At 44.4% G+C, this 15,201-nt stretch overlaps 1 protein-coding gene and 1 long non-coding RNA gene across 14 annotated transcripts in view; both read right to left on the bottom strand.

Annotated features, from left to right (window-relative positions):
* LOC119861950 (NACHT, LRR and PYD domains-containing protein 1b allele 5-like) overlaps positions 1 to 6,834 on the bottom strand; it is a 42,024-nt gene extending 35,190 nt beyond the window's left edge. For 4 of the 13 annotated variants that reach the window (XM_043491896.1, XM_043491897.1, XM_043491898.1 and 1 more), the window contains exon 1: positions 6,423 to 6,717. In XM_043491896.1, coding sequence (XP_043347831.1) covers positions 6,423 to 6,460 — 38 coding nt within the window. In that variant the 5' untranslated portion in view covers positions 6,461 to 6,717. Of the gene's footprint in view, positions 1 to 6,422 lie in introns of all 13 variants that reach the window. The other 9 variants (XM_043491901.1, XM_043491902.1, XM_043491909.1 and 6 more) reach the window with 7 other exon arrangements.
* LOC122455680 lies at positions 4,216 to 6,344 on the bottom strand. Its single transcript, XR_006274073.1, has 2 exons — positions 5,664 to 6,344; positions 4,216 to 5,477 (listed from the first exon to the last, which is right to left on the bottom strand). It is a non-coding gene; the product is annotated as an uncharacterized LOC122455680 (long non-coding RNA).
* Positions 6,835 to 15,201: the final 8,367 nt, after the last annotated feature.

The following is a 15,201-nucleotide window of genomic DNA, read 5'->3' as shown; positions in this document are numbered from 1 at the left end:
CTCACTGAACACTGACAAATGCATAGCTGAAAACCAGTCTGGCTTAGCTGTAGGTTAATATGGTTAAAACAGATATTAGTGTTATAAGAATGTGTTTAGACTTTATGAAATGCTTGGAGGATGCTGCAGGCATTAATCTGACTTATAATATCAGTATCCCACAGTATAAAGTTATATTAAGTGTCTGTATTGTAAACCTCTGTAATTGTAATAATGACAGGTTTCAGAGTAGCAGCCGTGTTAGTCTGTATTCGCAAAAAGAAAAGGAGTACTTGTGGCACCTTAGAGACTAACAAATTTATTAGAGCATAAGCTTTCGTGAGCTACAGCTCATCCGATGAAGTGAGCTGTAGCTCACGAAAGCTTATGCTCTAATAAATTTGTTAGTCTCTAAGATGCCACAAGTACTCCTTTTCTCTGTAATTGTGTAACTCACCAAACAGGAAACGAAGCATTAATTAAAGTGCTCATCCTGCACACAAGATGGCCCACTGAAGGCTAATGAGACATTGCATAGCATCAAAGGACAGAGACCTACTCGATGGCATTCCTAACTCAGTCCAGGAAGGGGGGGCATTTGCATAAACTCATCCCAGCAGCTTGGATTTTGAGGTGAAGGGGATAAAGATCCATGACAAGGAGAAACGGGGTCTCTTTATGCTGTCTCGACTCTGAGGGCAAAGATTCCTAAACATAAGCAAGAGATCCCCATGCTGCTTGGCAGGGGTCAGCCCTAGGACATATAGAGCCGCTTATTATAGAAGTTTATATTACCTTTTAAAATCTGAGACTGCAACTCATTTGTGTGTATGTTTCCTGTTTTAATCCTGTAAACAACTCATTTCCTTTTCCTAGTTAATAAACTTTAGATTATTACAGGACTGGCTACAGGCATTGTAATTGGTTTGAGATATGAGTATAATTGATCTGGGATAAGTGACTGGCTCTTTCTGTTGATAAGGGTAGAAGTTTCCTGTCAGTTATCAGTTTAAAGGAACTCAATCCACAAAGATATCTGTAGAAGTTCTTATATGCCCATACATTTGCCAGGCACTCCTTTTAAAACTGTGCATATTCTTTTTCTGTTTGTAAGTGCATAAGAACAGAATGCACCACCAAGGCCATAGCTACTGGAACCAGTACAAACCATTGAGAGTTTGTTTACATCGTAGAACATTAAAAGTAGACCAGTTGAAATCACTTCTTTTACCTTTTTGAAGGAAGTCTCTGGATTTTGTACCCAAAGCCAGGATGTACTGGACCTTAATATTTTATCAGAGGTTTTGTCACTGTAGAAAGATCTTGCAGGTATCAGGCAAGATAATTTACCATCCCCAGTATGTATCTCACTTCTGGTACATTCAATTCTCTAACTGCTTTTACTTTCTCAAGGGTAGGACTAATTCCATCTTTGGTTACTGTTTGTCCCAAAAATTCAATTTGACATAGGTGGAAAACAAACTTATCTTTATTTAGCTTGAGTACAGACTCACTGATTAAGCTCAGAACTTTATTGAGGGTTTTGTTATGTTCTCCCATTGATGACCTGTATACTAAAATGTCATCCCTAAAAATGACAACCCCATTTATGTTCTTAAGTAGCTCTGCCATCTTTCTTTGCAAAATTTCAGAAGCGCTGGTAATCACAAAAGGTAATCTTTGAAAGCAAAATCTCCCAAACAGCATAATGAATGTAGTCAGTTTAGCACTCTCTTTGGCTAAAGGAATTTGCCAGAAACCACTTGAGGCATCTAGCTTGAAGAATACAGTAGCTCCTGCCACTTAGGGAGGAATTCTTCTAGTTTTGGGAGGATATATTTTTCTATCACTACTGATTCATTAAGTCTTTTATGATCCACACAGATTTGTATATTCCCATTTAAACTCAGAACAGGTACTATCGTATACTATGTAGTGGGCTCAGCAATTTTCTCAATTATATCATTCTTTTCCATTCTCTTTAACTAGTTTCTACTTTATGAAGTAATGGGATAGAAATGATGCAGGGCATATGTATGCTATATGGTTCAGCACTGTCTCTTAAGATGCTTTCTACTGGATCTCCTTTTAAAAGTCCAATATCACCGAATATTCCATCAACTTCTTCCACTTTTCTCACTAGACCCATCATGGCAACCACACTAAGAGTATGCAAAAAGGAAAGGAGTACTTAAGAGACTAACAAATTTATTTGAGCATAAGCTTTTGTGAGCTACAGCTCACTTCACGATGAAGTGAGCTGTAGCTCACGAAAGCTTATGCTCAAATAAATTTGTTAGTCTCTAAGGTGCCACAAGTACTCCTTTCCTTTTTGTGGATACAGACTAACACGGCTGCTACTCTGAAACCTGTCACTAAGAGTATGGAGATAGTCAGCCTCCAATACTCTAATCACATATACATTAAAATTAAAGCTTTTGTCTTTGTCTATTGTTTCTGAGGAAAATTGTCCAATGCAATTCAAAATACCTCTGGGGCAATTTAGGCCAGTATCTGTTCTTTTCAGCTCCATGACTGTAAGTCCCTTCTGATATGACTGTTACATCTGCATCCGAATCTATTTGAAAATGAAGAGTCTTTCCACAAATATTCAGTTTCACCCTCCAGGCAGGCTCATTACATGTGATTGATCCAAGACAAAATCGCTCTTGATTCACAAGATATGTCTACACAGCACAGTGAGTCTCAAAGCCTGGGTTGACAGACTCAGGTTTGTAGACTCACACTACCGCAGTAAAAACAGCTATGCAGAAGTTCTGGCTCAGACTGAAGCTTGGGCTCTGAAACCCACCCTCTAGGCTTCAGCCCAAGCCCAAACATCTACATGGGCAATTCTCAAACTGTGGGTCAGGTCCTCAAAGTGGGTCATGACCCCATTTAATGGGGTCGCCAGGGCCAGCATTAGACTTGCTGGGACCCAGGGCTGAAACTTCTACCTCCACCCGAGGCAGCGGGGTTTGGGCTGCAGCCCCCACTCTCTCCACCCAGGGCTGAGGGGTTTGGGCTCTGCCACCCCCGCCCCTCTCCCCTGGGTCATGTAGTAACGTTGTTGTCAGAAGGGGGTTGCTGTGCAATAAGTTTGAGAACCCCGATCTACCCAGCTATTTTTAGAGCCATAGCATGGGCTCTGCAAACCCAAGTCTGTCAACCTGGGCTCTGAGACTCACTGATGCTCGCTGTGTAGATGTACTTCTCATACTGCCGTTATGTGGCAGACAGTGGCAAAATGCCCAGTTTTTGTGGATTTACAGCATTTGGCTGCTTTAGCAGAGCAATCACCTCTTGGACTGTGATCTTTTCCACATCTTGTGGATCTAGTCTGAAAAGTGTTAGATTTTGCCTGGGGCTTACCCTACATTGCTTTGAGAACTTATTACAATTTCTTTTTGCAATTGTGTTATGTCTCCTATAGTGATTCTGTTTGTAAGTCACTTCGTCTAGGTTACTTTCTGGTGGCCACTGGTCTCTATTTTTATTTTTAATCATTTCCAGATGTCTTGCCATTTCTATTGCTGTGTGAAGGGTTAAATCTCTCTTCACCTGCAGTTTCTCTGAAAGTCCCTGATCTCAAATGCCAATCACTACTGTCTCTAACGTTCTCTTCACTTTTTGTCTTCAAAGTCAGAGTTTTCTGACATACCATACAAGCTTCTCATAAAAGAATCCAGACTCCTCACATTTTTGGACATGCTGGTAGAAACATGCTCACTCATAAACCACATTACAGTGAGGTATAAAAAGCTCATGAACTTAGCCAGCAGCACAGCATAATTGTTCTTGTGGGTCTCCTCTCCAAAGGTAAAGGATTTAAAGATATGATCAGCTTTCCTGCCCATGACCATAGACTACAGAACTATATTGCACCTCTCCACTCTTCTCGTGGAGTTTAGTTGTGATGCGGAAAGAATGCAAACTGTTCCTTCCAATCAGGCCAGTCCGATGGTCTGTTGAAACTGAAGCTCTCTGGTGCATGGAACTTTGGCAGTTTGACAAAATTCTGCAGTGTCTATTGTTTGTCTTCTGACACCGTGTCAGGTTAGTCATGCAGAGGCAAAATGGACATTAGCAATAATAAATTTACTGTAAAAAAAGGATTGTAGACTGTCCGCAGCACTCTTCACACCGCATCACTACACATTATAATGGAATTTAAACTTTCCATCACAATATGCAAGTAGATAACTCAGAAAAATAAATGGCAGGATCAATGTAAAATTTGATACATGAGTATTTTATTGAAAATGTGTCAATGCCCATAACATTGCAACTGGCCTCCAGTCTTTTCTCAAAGCAACTCAGCAAAAACGTTCTAAGTACAAATAAACATTTTTCTGTAATAAGCAGCTTTCAAACTTTAAACTCTAAGTTATTTCTGTAGTGGAATGATAAACAGGTAAATGAGGCTGTAGAATTGACTTTAGTTTTATCTTCACACTAAGCAGAAAAGTGCTAGAACATGGATTGCTGACACTTTCTGCTTGCGCTTTTATTAGCAAAGAAGCTGCTGTTAGATAAATCCTGAGAGCCCGGAGAGAGGCTATATAGTCAGTGGTGGCCTTTTTCATCTCAAGATGCCACAAGACCCACTATTTTCATTCCCTTCCTGCCTCTCCTCTCTCATCCAGGCCTGTGTTTGGAATTCAGTTCATCAGGACTACTTGCTGCTACTTCTGCTTATCTGATGCAATGGGTACAAATAACCTGGGCAATAAATACTGGGCATTTAGCTACAATCATTAGTAGTTCCCCAGCAGCTCGTATACTTACCTTGATTCTTTAATACAAGGTAAAACTGTTTCTTCCTAGGATTTTCAAGGTGGTCAATGGGGTTTTCACATTTTGCTACCCATCAACTACTACTGACATACAATCGAGACTCTGAGCATTGGTTTTACTAAATAAGATCTAATCTTCATTGGAACGTTTCTATTCTTTGCTTTTTTATTTTCTCCCCACCTCCTTTCAGTTGAACAGTAATATGCCCAAGTGAAAAAGAAAAAATTGAGATGCAACTCAAGATAATGGACTGTTACCCAAGACCAGCCATTTACTATCTAGAGGAAAGGGATTTTAAGACATAATTATTATGGGGCAACTCATGTATCTCAGCGCAATAAATGAACAATAGGATTATTATTCAGAACCTCTGGCTGCTACTAGAACAGAAACTGAAACCGTTTTGCAGATAAACAGTCGTTTAGGCTTTGCAGGCAAAGCCAAATGTTTATGCACTCATTTTAATGTTTTTTCAAGAATTTTTCTGTGAATGTTTTCTTTAAATCAGAAAATGAAAAATAAATATTTAGATCAGAAACTTCATCCGGTTCTGCACTATGTTTGTGCACTTCATCTCAGAAGATAAAGATCTGAATTTCTGAAAAAATTAACTTTGACAAAGTGAAGTAGAAACACCTGTCCCTGTCCCCCACCTCCCCCTGTTATTATATCTTAGATCCATCACTTTAGGATCTGCGCATCTATCTTGCAATAAGAAAAGGAGTACTTGTGGCACCTTAGAGATTAACAAATTTATTTGAGCATAGGCTTTCGTGAGCTACAGCTCACGAAAGCTTATGCTCTAATATATTTGTTAGTCTCTAAGGTGCCACAAGTACTCCTTTTCTTTTTGCGAATACAGACTAACGCGGTTGCTACTCTGAAACCTATCTTGCAATAATGAGTGTATCTGTCTCCTCTGGTAGGGAAGTGCAATTATCCCCATTTTACACATGGGAAACTGAGGCAAGGGGTATATTAAATGACCTGCCCAAGATCATAGGGGAAATCTTGGGCGGAGGGGGAGGCAGTTCCCCGTGGGATGCAAGCCGTGGCTCTGGGCAGGCAGGCCGGGCCCATGCGCAGAACCTGCCACCAGCCCCTTCCTTCCACTCGCGGTAGCCTCGAGCAGGGCTTGTCCATCTCTCCCTTGCAGGCTGGTACCCGAGACGGGTGGAGGCATCGCTCTGTCTCGAGGCCTCCACTTCCCCCTCCGCCGGCTTCCCGGGGTTGCAGTGCAGGAGGGAGCTGGTCACGGTCCGCCCGGGCACCCGCCCCCGGGGATCTCAGCGTGCGTGGCCTCCCGGGCCCGTGCCCAGCAATGGCGCCCTTTGTTGTCCCCGTGAGGCGGCCGCTCCCTGCCCCATCCCATCCCGGCGGCCGCCCCGGCTTGCCGCGCACCGGCCCGACTCAGCCCGCCTCCCCCTGCGGCAGAGGCCGCCCAGGCCCGGAGAGCGCGGCGCTTTGTCCCTGGTACCCAGGCTCCCGCCCCAGATTCCCGCGGCCGGGAGCAGCAGGGCTGCCCGTCCCCGGGCAGCCAGGTGCGCCCCGCGACCGGCCCCCGCCGCACGCCCAGCCCCAGGACTCCGCTGCACCGCGCGCCCTGGACCCCGCCGCACGCCCAGCCCCAGGACCCGCCTGCTCACCTGCCCTGCACATCCTGACACTCCTGGCCGCTAGTCATCGTGGCCGGGCCCGGGCAGCAGCGGGCGCGAACGGCTCGCCCAGGCTGTCGAGGCTGCGGTGACAGGCGCCGCGCGGCTGCACGCCTCAGCGCGGGAGAGGTGGGGGGGGGGCGGGGATGGGAAAAAAACAACGGAAGCCTCTGGTGGGGAAGCGGCCGGGTCCTCTACCGCGGGGAACGCGCCTGCGCCGCCGGGCTGCTGCTGCTCCTTCGGCAGCGACCCGGCGCCTCCCGCCCGCAGCGCCGCGGGAGAGGGAAGAGCTGCTGCAGTGGGAGACTGGCCAGGGCCCCAGAGTGGGGGGGGGGGAATCCCCGCCAAGGAGATGGCAGCGCCAGCAGGAGGGAGCCGCTGAGCAGAAGCGCATCCACCGCCAAACGCAGGGCAGAGCCCAGTGTCTCAGCTCCTGGTGCTCCATCGCCCCTACGCTGTCCGGGGCAGGGAGCAGCAATCCCAGCACGGCTGGCGAGCGCAGGGCTAGGACTCAACAAATCAGGGTTCTGGTGCTGGCACTGCGTGCGGGGGAGACCTTGGGCACGTTGCTTCAGTTTCCCTATCTGTGGACTGGGTATAATGAGCCCAACCTCCTTTGTAAAGCACATTGACATCTACTGATGAAAAGCCTTATATAAGAATTAGGTTTCAGAGTAGCAGCCGTGTTAGTCTGTATTCGCAAAAAGAAAAGGAGTACTTGTGGCACCTTAGAGACTAACAAATTTATTAGAGCATAAGCTTTCGTGAGCTACATCCGATGAAGTGAGCTGTAGCTCACGAAAGCTTATGCTCTAATAAATTTGTTAGTCTCTAAGGTGCCACAAGTACTCCTTTTCTTTTTATAAGAATTAGGTGTTACTGTATTATAGGTACTTATATGGCCCCATTACTGTAATACAGGGGTGGGCAAACTTTTTCGCCTGAGGGCCACATCTGGGTGGGAAATTGTATGCAGGACCATGAATGTAGGGTTGGGGTGTAGGAGGGAGTGTGGGGTGCAAGAAGGCTCAGGGCAAAGGGTTGGGATGCAGGAGGGGTGTGGAGTGTGGAAGGGGGCTCAGGGCAGGGGGGGTGGGGTGCAGCAGGAGTCTTAAGGAGGTTAGGAGGCTCACGGCAGGGGTTTGGGGTGCGGGCTTCAGCCCGGCACTGCTTACCTCGAGCAGCTCCGGGGTGGCTGCAGGGCTAAGGCAGGCTCCCTGCCTGCCCTGGCCCTGCACCACTCCCACAAGTGTCCAGCATGTCTGACAGTGTCTCCTGGGGGTGGGGTGGGGCAGGCGCCTCTGCCACACACTGCCCTCACCTGCGGGTACAACCCCTGAAGCTCCCATTGGCCGCAGTTCCCTGTTCCCGGCCAATGGGTGCTGCGGGCGAAGCCCTCTGTCCCCCCCTTTCCTAGGGGCTGCAGGGACGTGGTGCCAGCCACTTCCAGGAGTGGCACGGGGCCAGGGCAGGCAGTGAGCCTGCTGTAGCCCCGCTGCGCCACAGGGCTGATAATCCCGCGGGCCGGATTGAAAGCCCGGATGGGCCGTAGTTTGTCCTCCCATGCTGTAGTACCTGAGCCAGTGCTCCAGTCCTATAAAAAAAAAGTGTCAGAATGCTGTTCCCAAAAAAGCACCAGAACAGCCTTCCAGAGCATTCCACCATGACTTGAGTCCTGATCTGAGCACTTCATAATCTTCAGTTTATTTATCCTCACACCACTACTGAGGCAGAGTAGTTCCATTTTACAGATGGGGGAATTGAGGCACAGAGAGACTAAGTGACTTGCTCAAGCTAGGGTAGAAAGTTTGTGACAGGGCGAAAACAGAACAGAGGTCTCTTAAGGGCCATAGGCCCTTCCTTCTCTTCAACCTAGCACAGTGTGAATGCTACCTGTAGCCCAGTGGGCCAGCTTACCTCTATTATATTCACTGTTTTGCATTATATTTTGAATTTGCTTTTTTATATTCAGCAGTAATGCAAGGAACTTACAGGCTTGTATCCTGCAATATCTTGGCTTCAGCAGTTAGCATAAGGCTTGAGGCCTACAAACTTTGGCATAGATAAGTTTTGGGGAACAGGAAGTAGAATGTAAGGAAGAATTTTGTTCATAATGACATCAGCCAGCCACAGAACATGAATTGACACCAGCTTCTGGGAGGGTTTGGACGGAACAAGAGTGCCATGGCAACGAATTGACGGATATGATAATGGCATGAAATCATAAACACACTAAGTTATAGAAGAAGGACACCTTAACATTTGTAAGGGGAGGAAATACAAATAAGGAAGAGGGGAGAAACCCCTGCTGACTATGCATTAGACATGGTAATGTCAGCGTAATATATTATAAAAGTCACATCTCAGGGCAGTAGAGGGAGAGAGATGTAGCTCTGGGAGGGACCAGAATGATGGCCACTAGTGAAGGTGATGGTGATGCAGGGCTGGCCTTACAATCAGTCGAACTGAGGCAGCCGCCTCAGGTGCCAGATTGGGGGGAGGGGGGCACCACTAGGACCTAGAGTGTAGAAAATTGTGTCTGCTGCTGGTGCATATATATTCTCTCTACTCGAGATGTACAGAGATGGTGGAGTGCTGTGCCGGAGGAATGAGGGCACAAGAGACATAACAGGCAGGCAGGAGAAAAGGTGAGAGGGAATAACAGAAAGCAGCAGGAGCTGCAGGGAGAGAAAGGAGGAGGAGTCTCTTATGTACCTCTCTAGCACCCCAGGAGCCTGGACTGATTAACATCAGCTTCACAGGGAGCTGCCTGTTTCCTGCTGCTTCCCTGAACCCACTTGAGGAGAACAGGCAGTCAACTGAAGTAGTAGGAGCCAGTTAGGCCCTTAGGATGCTGATATCTTCCCTCACTCAGGCCCTGCTACCAGCCTGCTTATTTGTCACCTTCAATTGAGTGTTGAGAGCCAATATAGCTGGCACATAACAGCAGTCATGAGTGAAAGAAGAAAACGCCCTCTGGGGCAGCATTCAGAAAAAGAAAAAAAGCAAAGGAATCTTTTCTATCTAAGCAGAAAGGAGCTCTCCTGAGATATATAGATACAAATGTTCACAGTGAGCCTTCCAGCCCCAGTCAGGATGTGAGTGGTGAGGAGATGCCTGATCTTCCAGTTAGTCAGAGTGCAGGTGACCTGGCAGCTACTGCAGCATCCATATCTTCATCTCAAATGGATACAACCATACACATTCCTGAAGAAAAGTGTAGATCAGAGAAGACTGGTGGAGCGCAAGAAACAGCTGCTGCTGAGTTTAGTTCCTTAAGTCTAGATGATCCAGGACTGTGGACCCACTTGAGCAGTAGCCTGAGGGACTTCCTTGTACTGCATGGGCCACAGCAAGTGAAAAACTTCATGTTCCCCAAAGACAATGAAAATAGAAGTTTCCATCCAACACATTACTGGCGTGAAATTCCCAATGGTGACAAAGTGAAGAAGCTATCGCTTATGTACTCAAAAACCGAGAATGCTGCATACTGTTTTTGTTGCACTCTTCCAGTCTAAAGTTCCAGCCACATTGGGTTCTACAGGAACAAAGGACTGGAAAAATCTGGCTAGAAATCTGGCATACCATGAGAAGGCAGCAAATCACCAGAGAGCATTCCATAGGTGGAAAGAGCTTGAGATGAGACTAAGGTTAAAGGCCACCATAGATGATCAGCATCAAGAGAAGATTGCATCAGAGTCTCTTTACTGGCAAAATGTTCTGAAAAGGCTCACTGCCATTGTGAGAGTGCTTGCTACCCAAAACCTAGCACTATGTGGCACTTCAGATTAGCTGTATGTGCCAAACAATGGAAACTTCCTTAAAATTGTGGAGCTGATGGCTGAGTTTGATGCTGTACTCCAGGAGCACCTAAGAAGAGTCACCACCCAAGAAATGTGCACACACCACTACCTTGGAAAAACAATTCAAAATGAGATCATACAGTTACTGGCAACAAAAGTCAAACAGAAGATTGTGGCAGATCTGAAGTCAGCAAGATATTACTCTGTTATTCTGCACTGCACACCTGACATCAGCCATATGGAACAAATTACTTTAATGGTGCGTTTTGTAACAACAACAGAACCTAGTGAAAATGTCCTGCAATAGTGACTGTCAGAGAGCATTTTCTAGAATTTATTGACATTGATGATACTACAGGAGCTGATGTGACAAATGTGCTTCTTAAAAAGCTGGAAGATACGGGAATTGCGATAGCTGACATGAGGGGCCAGGGCTATGATAATGATGCCAACATGAGAGGAAAGAACAGAGGATTGCAGACACAGATCCGAGAGTTAAACCCTCGAGCTTTTTTTGTCCCATGCAGTGCTCATTCATGAACTTAGTGGTCAGTGATGCAGCATCAGCTTCTAGTGAGGCTGCTGAATTTTTTAATGTAATTCAAAGCATCTATGTATTTTTCTCTGCATCAAGTCATCAATGCCAAATTTTGAAGCAACATCTGGGAACATCATCTCTGACACTGAAACCACTGAGTGCCACACAATGGGAAAGTCGAGTGGAGGCGATAAAGCCGATCAAACACCAAATTGGGAAGATAGATGATGCTATAGTTGCCATTATGGAGAGTAATGCTATGACAGGAACTGTTCATGGAAGAACAGTGGCAGAGGGAAATGGAAGCACCAGAAACATACATAACTTCAAATTTCTATGTGGCTTAGTGTTGTGGCATGACATACTGTTTGAAATAAATGTTGTAAGCAAGAGACTCCAAGGTGTTGACCTTGATATATCTGGAGCAATGGAACAACTGGAAAAAGCAAAGCCATACCTACAGTCTTATCGGTCAGATGATGAATTTCAAAACATTCTGAAGAGTGCACAGAAGTTGGCAGAGGAACTTCACCCTGAAGCTATTTTCCCACCCATTCAAGAATACAAGAGTCAACGAAGAAGACAACATTTTGATTACGAGGCACGGAATAATCCCATAAGAGACCCCAAACAACAAAGTTGAATTCTTTAACCAGGTGCTAGCTTGTGCAATACAGTCAGTTGAGGAACGTCTCATGCAGCTCAAGGAACACACCAGTATATTTGGGATGTTGTATGATATTCCAAAACTCCTCACTATACCTGAAGAAGACCTACACCAGCAATGCAGGGCACTAGAGACAGTGTTGACACATGATGACATGCACAATATTGATTCAAGTGATTTAGGTGACAAATTGAAAGCCCTTTCAAGATACATTTCAGCAGGATCAACTCCAAAGGTTGTTCTGGAATATATGTGCACAAATAAGATGATCACCCTCTTTCCAAATGCTTTTGTTGCTCTGTGCATACTTCTAACACTTCCTGTAACAGCTGCCAGTGGAGAACGCAGCTTCTCCAAGCTGAAGTTAATAAAAACACATTTACACTCCACAATGACATAGGAGAGGCTGGTTGGCCTTGCAACCATCTCAATAGAGCATGAGCTGGCCCCGACTGTGGACCTTCAGCAGGAAGCAGTTCAAATCTTTGCAACCAAGAAGGCATGGAAAGCACCACTTTGATTATTCAAACCGATAAAAATGCCAGTGTTTACTATGCAGACAAGAAAAATAACATTTGCTCTTCAGGCGTTTGAAAGTTAAGTGTTACTTAAAATTTTTGAACAAGGCATTTTAAGTTGTTAGTTCTCCTTTATTGGGGTAGGTAGCAGAGCAGTATCATGAGAGGAGTAGAACAGGAAGAAGTTAGAATTGACACCTTTCAAAGTTTTGGCCCAAGCGAGGGGGCATGGGGGCATTATTTGAGCTCCCTGCCAAAATGTTGTGGGCCGGCCCTGCAGTGATGAGGAAGAGAATGGCTAATGTTTTAGGTTGTTCTGCAAGGAATGGTATGGATGTTCAGATGTACATTCTGTATTATCTCTATCTACCTTACTGAGTTAGAGTGTGTGAGACTTTGCTAAATGTATTAATGTATTATATTTGTAAATATAAAAAAGTTCCTATAGTGTGAGTGTTGCACCTGTGCACATTGGGGTTCCCAACTATATAATAATTTTAATAATACTGGAACAAGAACCTGTCTACTCTTAAAGTGATAACTGAGAATTCTTATTAATAATCTATAGATTAGGCTACATACCAGACTTCAGTCTGGGGAAAGTTACCAAACTGAGGCAGAGTGAAGAGAAGAGCAGTACGCTAGAGAGAGCTGATGTGCCAGAAATATTAAGAGACAAGACTGAATCAACATTTTCTGTTTAAAACCAGCTTTTTGTCCTTTGAAAGAGTTTTGCAATATCGTTAGTTTCCTGCCCACAAATTTGTCAATTTTATTATTCATTTTGTCACTTCCACAGTTTAGGTGCTTGGACTTTCTAATAGTAGTGAAAGCGCGAGCAGACATTAAAAGCTGCACCTACTGCATACATTGGAGAAGTCTGGAACAGAGCAGAGTTAAAATGGATTAACTGTACAGGATGCAACATGTTTCTGAAGACCTTGGCATGTATATTTGTTTTACTAAAAAAAATAGAGGGAACTTAACTTTTCCTAGATGTAATAGTGTATTCATTACCTCTTTGCTTATAGAAATTAGAGAAGGAAAAATCTCCTTAAAATATGTAATCTGGCTCTCTCCCAGCCAATGTAGAATTGTTGTCTACACAATATTTTCTAAGATTTTTCCAGTCTAGTTTTCAATGTCCTAATTTTCAGCCTAAATTTTCCCTTCATCTATTTAATCCCATTATCTCTAGTTATACTCCCATTGACTTTGCTAATGGCAAGATTGTAGCCTGGCCTACATGCCCATGCAGGGGAGTAAAACTTCCCCTTAAGATTCTGAATAGCATCCTCCAAGTTTGGGTCCAGCCATGTAGGGGAAGCTGGTACCATCCAATTATTATTTCCCCATTTCACACAAGTGGGCAGAGAGAAGTGGAAGTGAATGGAGCACTACTATGAACTATTTTGAAAACACTCGTATATGTTCAATAAACTACATACTGTTTTCATATTTGTTTTTACAGGGCTACCATAAAGATTTGTGAGCTCAACACGTTCTCACTATTTTCAACCCCATTCATTCAAAAGTCATTATACAGAAAACTTTTTTTGAAATTAAAAATATGCTAGTAAACCATACTGAAACCAATCAAGCCCCTCTGGATTTACATGGATCTGACTAACTTCTAGTATCTTAAAGTATCCCTTTATCTTTTGCATGCAGAGGGCCAAAACTGTGCTCTCAGTTACATCAATAGAAATTTTGGGTGTTCCAAGATTACATGATATGACCAAAAGGAGGTAAAAATTTCCATTGACTTAGGGTTACCATACGTCCATATTTTCCCGGACATGCCCGGCTTTTTGGTTCTTAAATCGCCGTCCAGGAGGAATTTTTAAATATCTAAAAAGTCCGGGATTTTGCCATTATTATTTTTCCCTAAAGAAGAGTTGATCATTCAAGAAAGAGAGTGAATGTTAATCGTTCGAGAAAGCAAGTGAATGTTGATCACTCAAGAGAGTGCCCACTTTTTCCCCCTAGCTCCCAGCGCTTGCACCGCGAAACAGCTGTTTCGCACAACTGGGAAGGAGGGGGAGGAGGGGGAACGCGGTGCGCTCAGGGGAGGAGGCAGGGCTGGGGCGGGGATTTGGGGAAGGGGTCCAATGGGGCCGGGAGGGGGCGGAGTTGGGGCAGAGACTTTGAGGAAGGGGTTGAAATAGGGGCAGGGAAGGGGTGGAGTTGGGGCAGGGAGGGGGCGTGAGCAAATACCCCCCCATGGAGTGTCCTCTTTTTTGAATGTTCAAATATGGTAACCCTAATTGACTTCTGGTCCCTAGTAATTTATTATATGTAGAAGCAGAAAACCTTCTATCTAAAAGGGAATGGTAAAAACAGAGGCCACCACACATGTTGGTAACTTATGCAGCTTCTGCATCTGTGTGTATTATAAGAAAGACTTCCTCCCCACCCAAAAAAATCAAACAAACAAAAACCCCTGCATTAAAAGAAAATTAAGGTTGCAAAGTCAACCACTCAAAAATAGGAAATGCCAGAATTAAGGTTGCCCCAGGAAAACTTAGTTCACCCACATCATGTGTCTGTAGTATGATACAGTCTTTAATTACATGATCCCTTGCTATTTTTTCCACAACACCCCTACTGGTGCATGGGCAGCCTTAATTCTGTTTTTTTCTAAGTTTAGAGTGTTTGACTTTGCAACCTTAATGTTCTTTTAAGAGAGATTTTTAAATGTAATTTTCTCTTATTTTTTTAAACTTAAAAAATAAAAATGGCATGTTGATATGGGAGATTGTGAGTGACTCCATCTTGTATCCCTGGCCTCTATTTGGAATAAAAAAGAGTCACTCCACCATTAGATGGAAGCTACAGGTCACACTGCATTAAAAAATATAGAATTGGCAGGAAAACCAAAGTGGCAGGAAAAGTAAACGATTCAGCAGATCATACAACTGTGAAATAAATAAATATGGTAAATAACAGTCATTGGTAAAACTAGAACTGGTGGTTATGATGTCCTGTCTAAAAATAGAATTGAAAAATGGTATAAAGGTTGGTGGCTTCTATGGTGGCAGTACTATCGTGACAGACTCTAGCCAGAGAAACAGATTCATCCGACCGCAGCTGGTACGCCTCACCTAACGGGGTGAGATTTTACTTACTTGCTGTAATTCTAGCCGGGGACCATATATTTAGGTCCTATTGTAGTTTTCAATAAATTGTTAAAACCACTTTTCTCAAACTTGACTGAATTGTTCTGGGGGAAGGGCAGTTCATA

Source organism: Dermochelys coriacea, chromosome 9, assembly GCF_009764565.3.
Source record: "Dermochelys coriacea isolate rDerCor1 chromosome 9, rDerCor1.pri.v4, whole genome shotgun sequence".
Taxonomy (NCBI): domain Eukaryota; kingdom Metazoa; phylum Chordata; order Testudines; family Dermochelyidae; genus Dermochelys; species Dermochelys coriacea.
The sequence above is the reverse complement of the archived record's forward strand: the minus strand, read 5'-3'. Positions and strand labels throughout refer to the sequence as shown.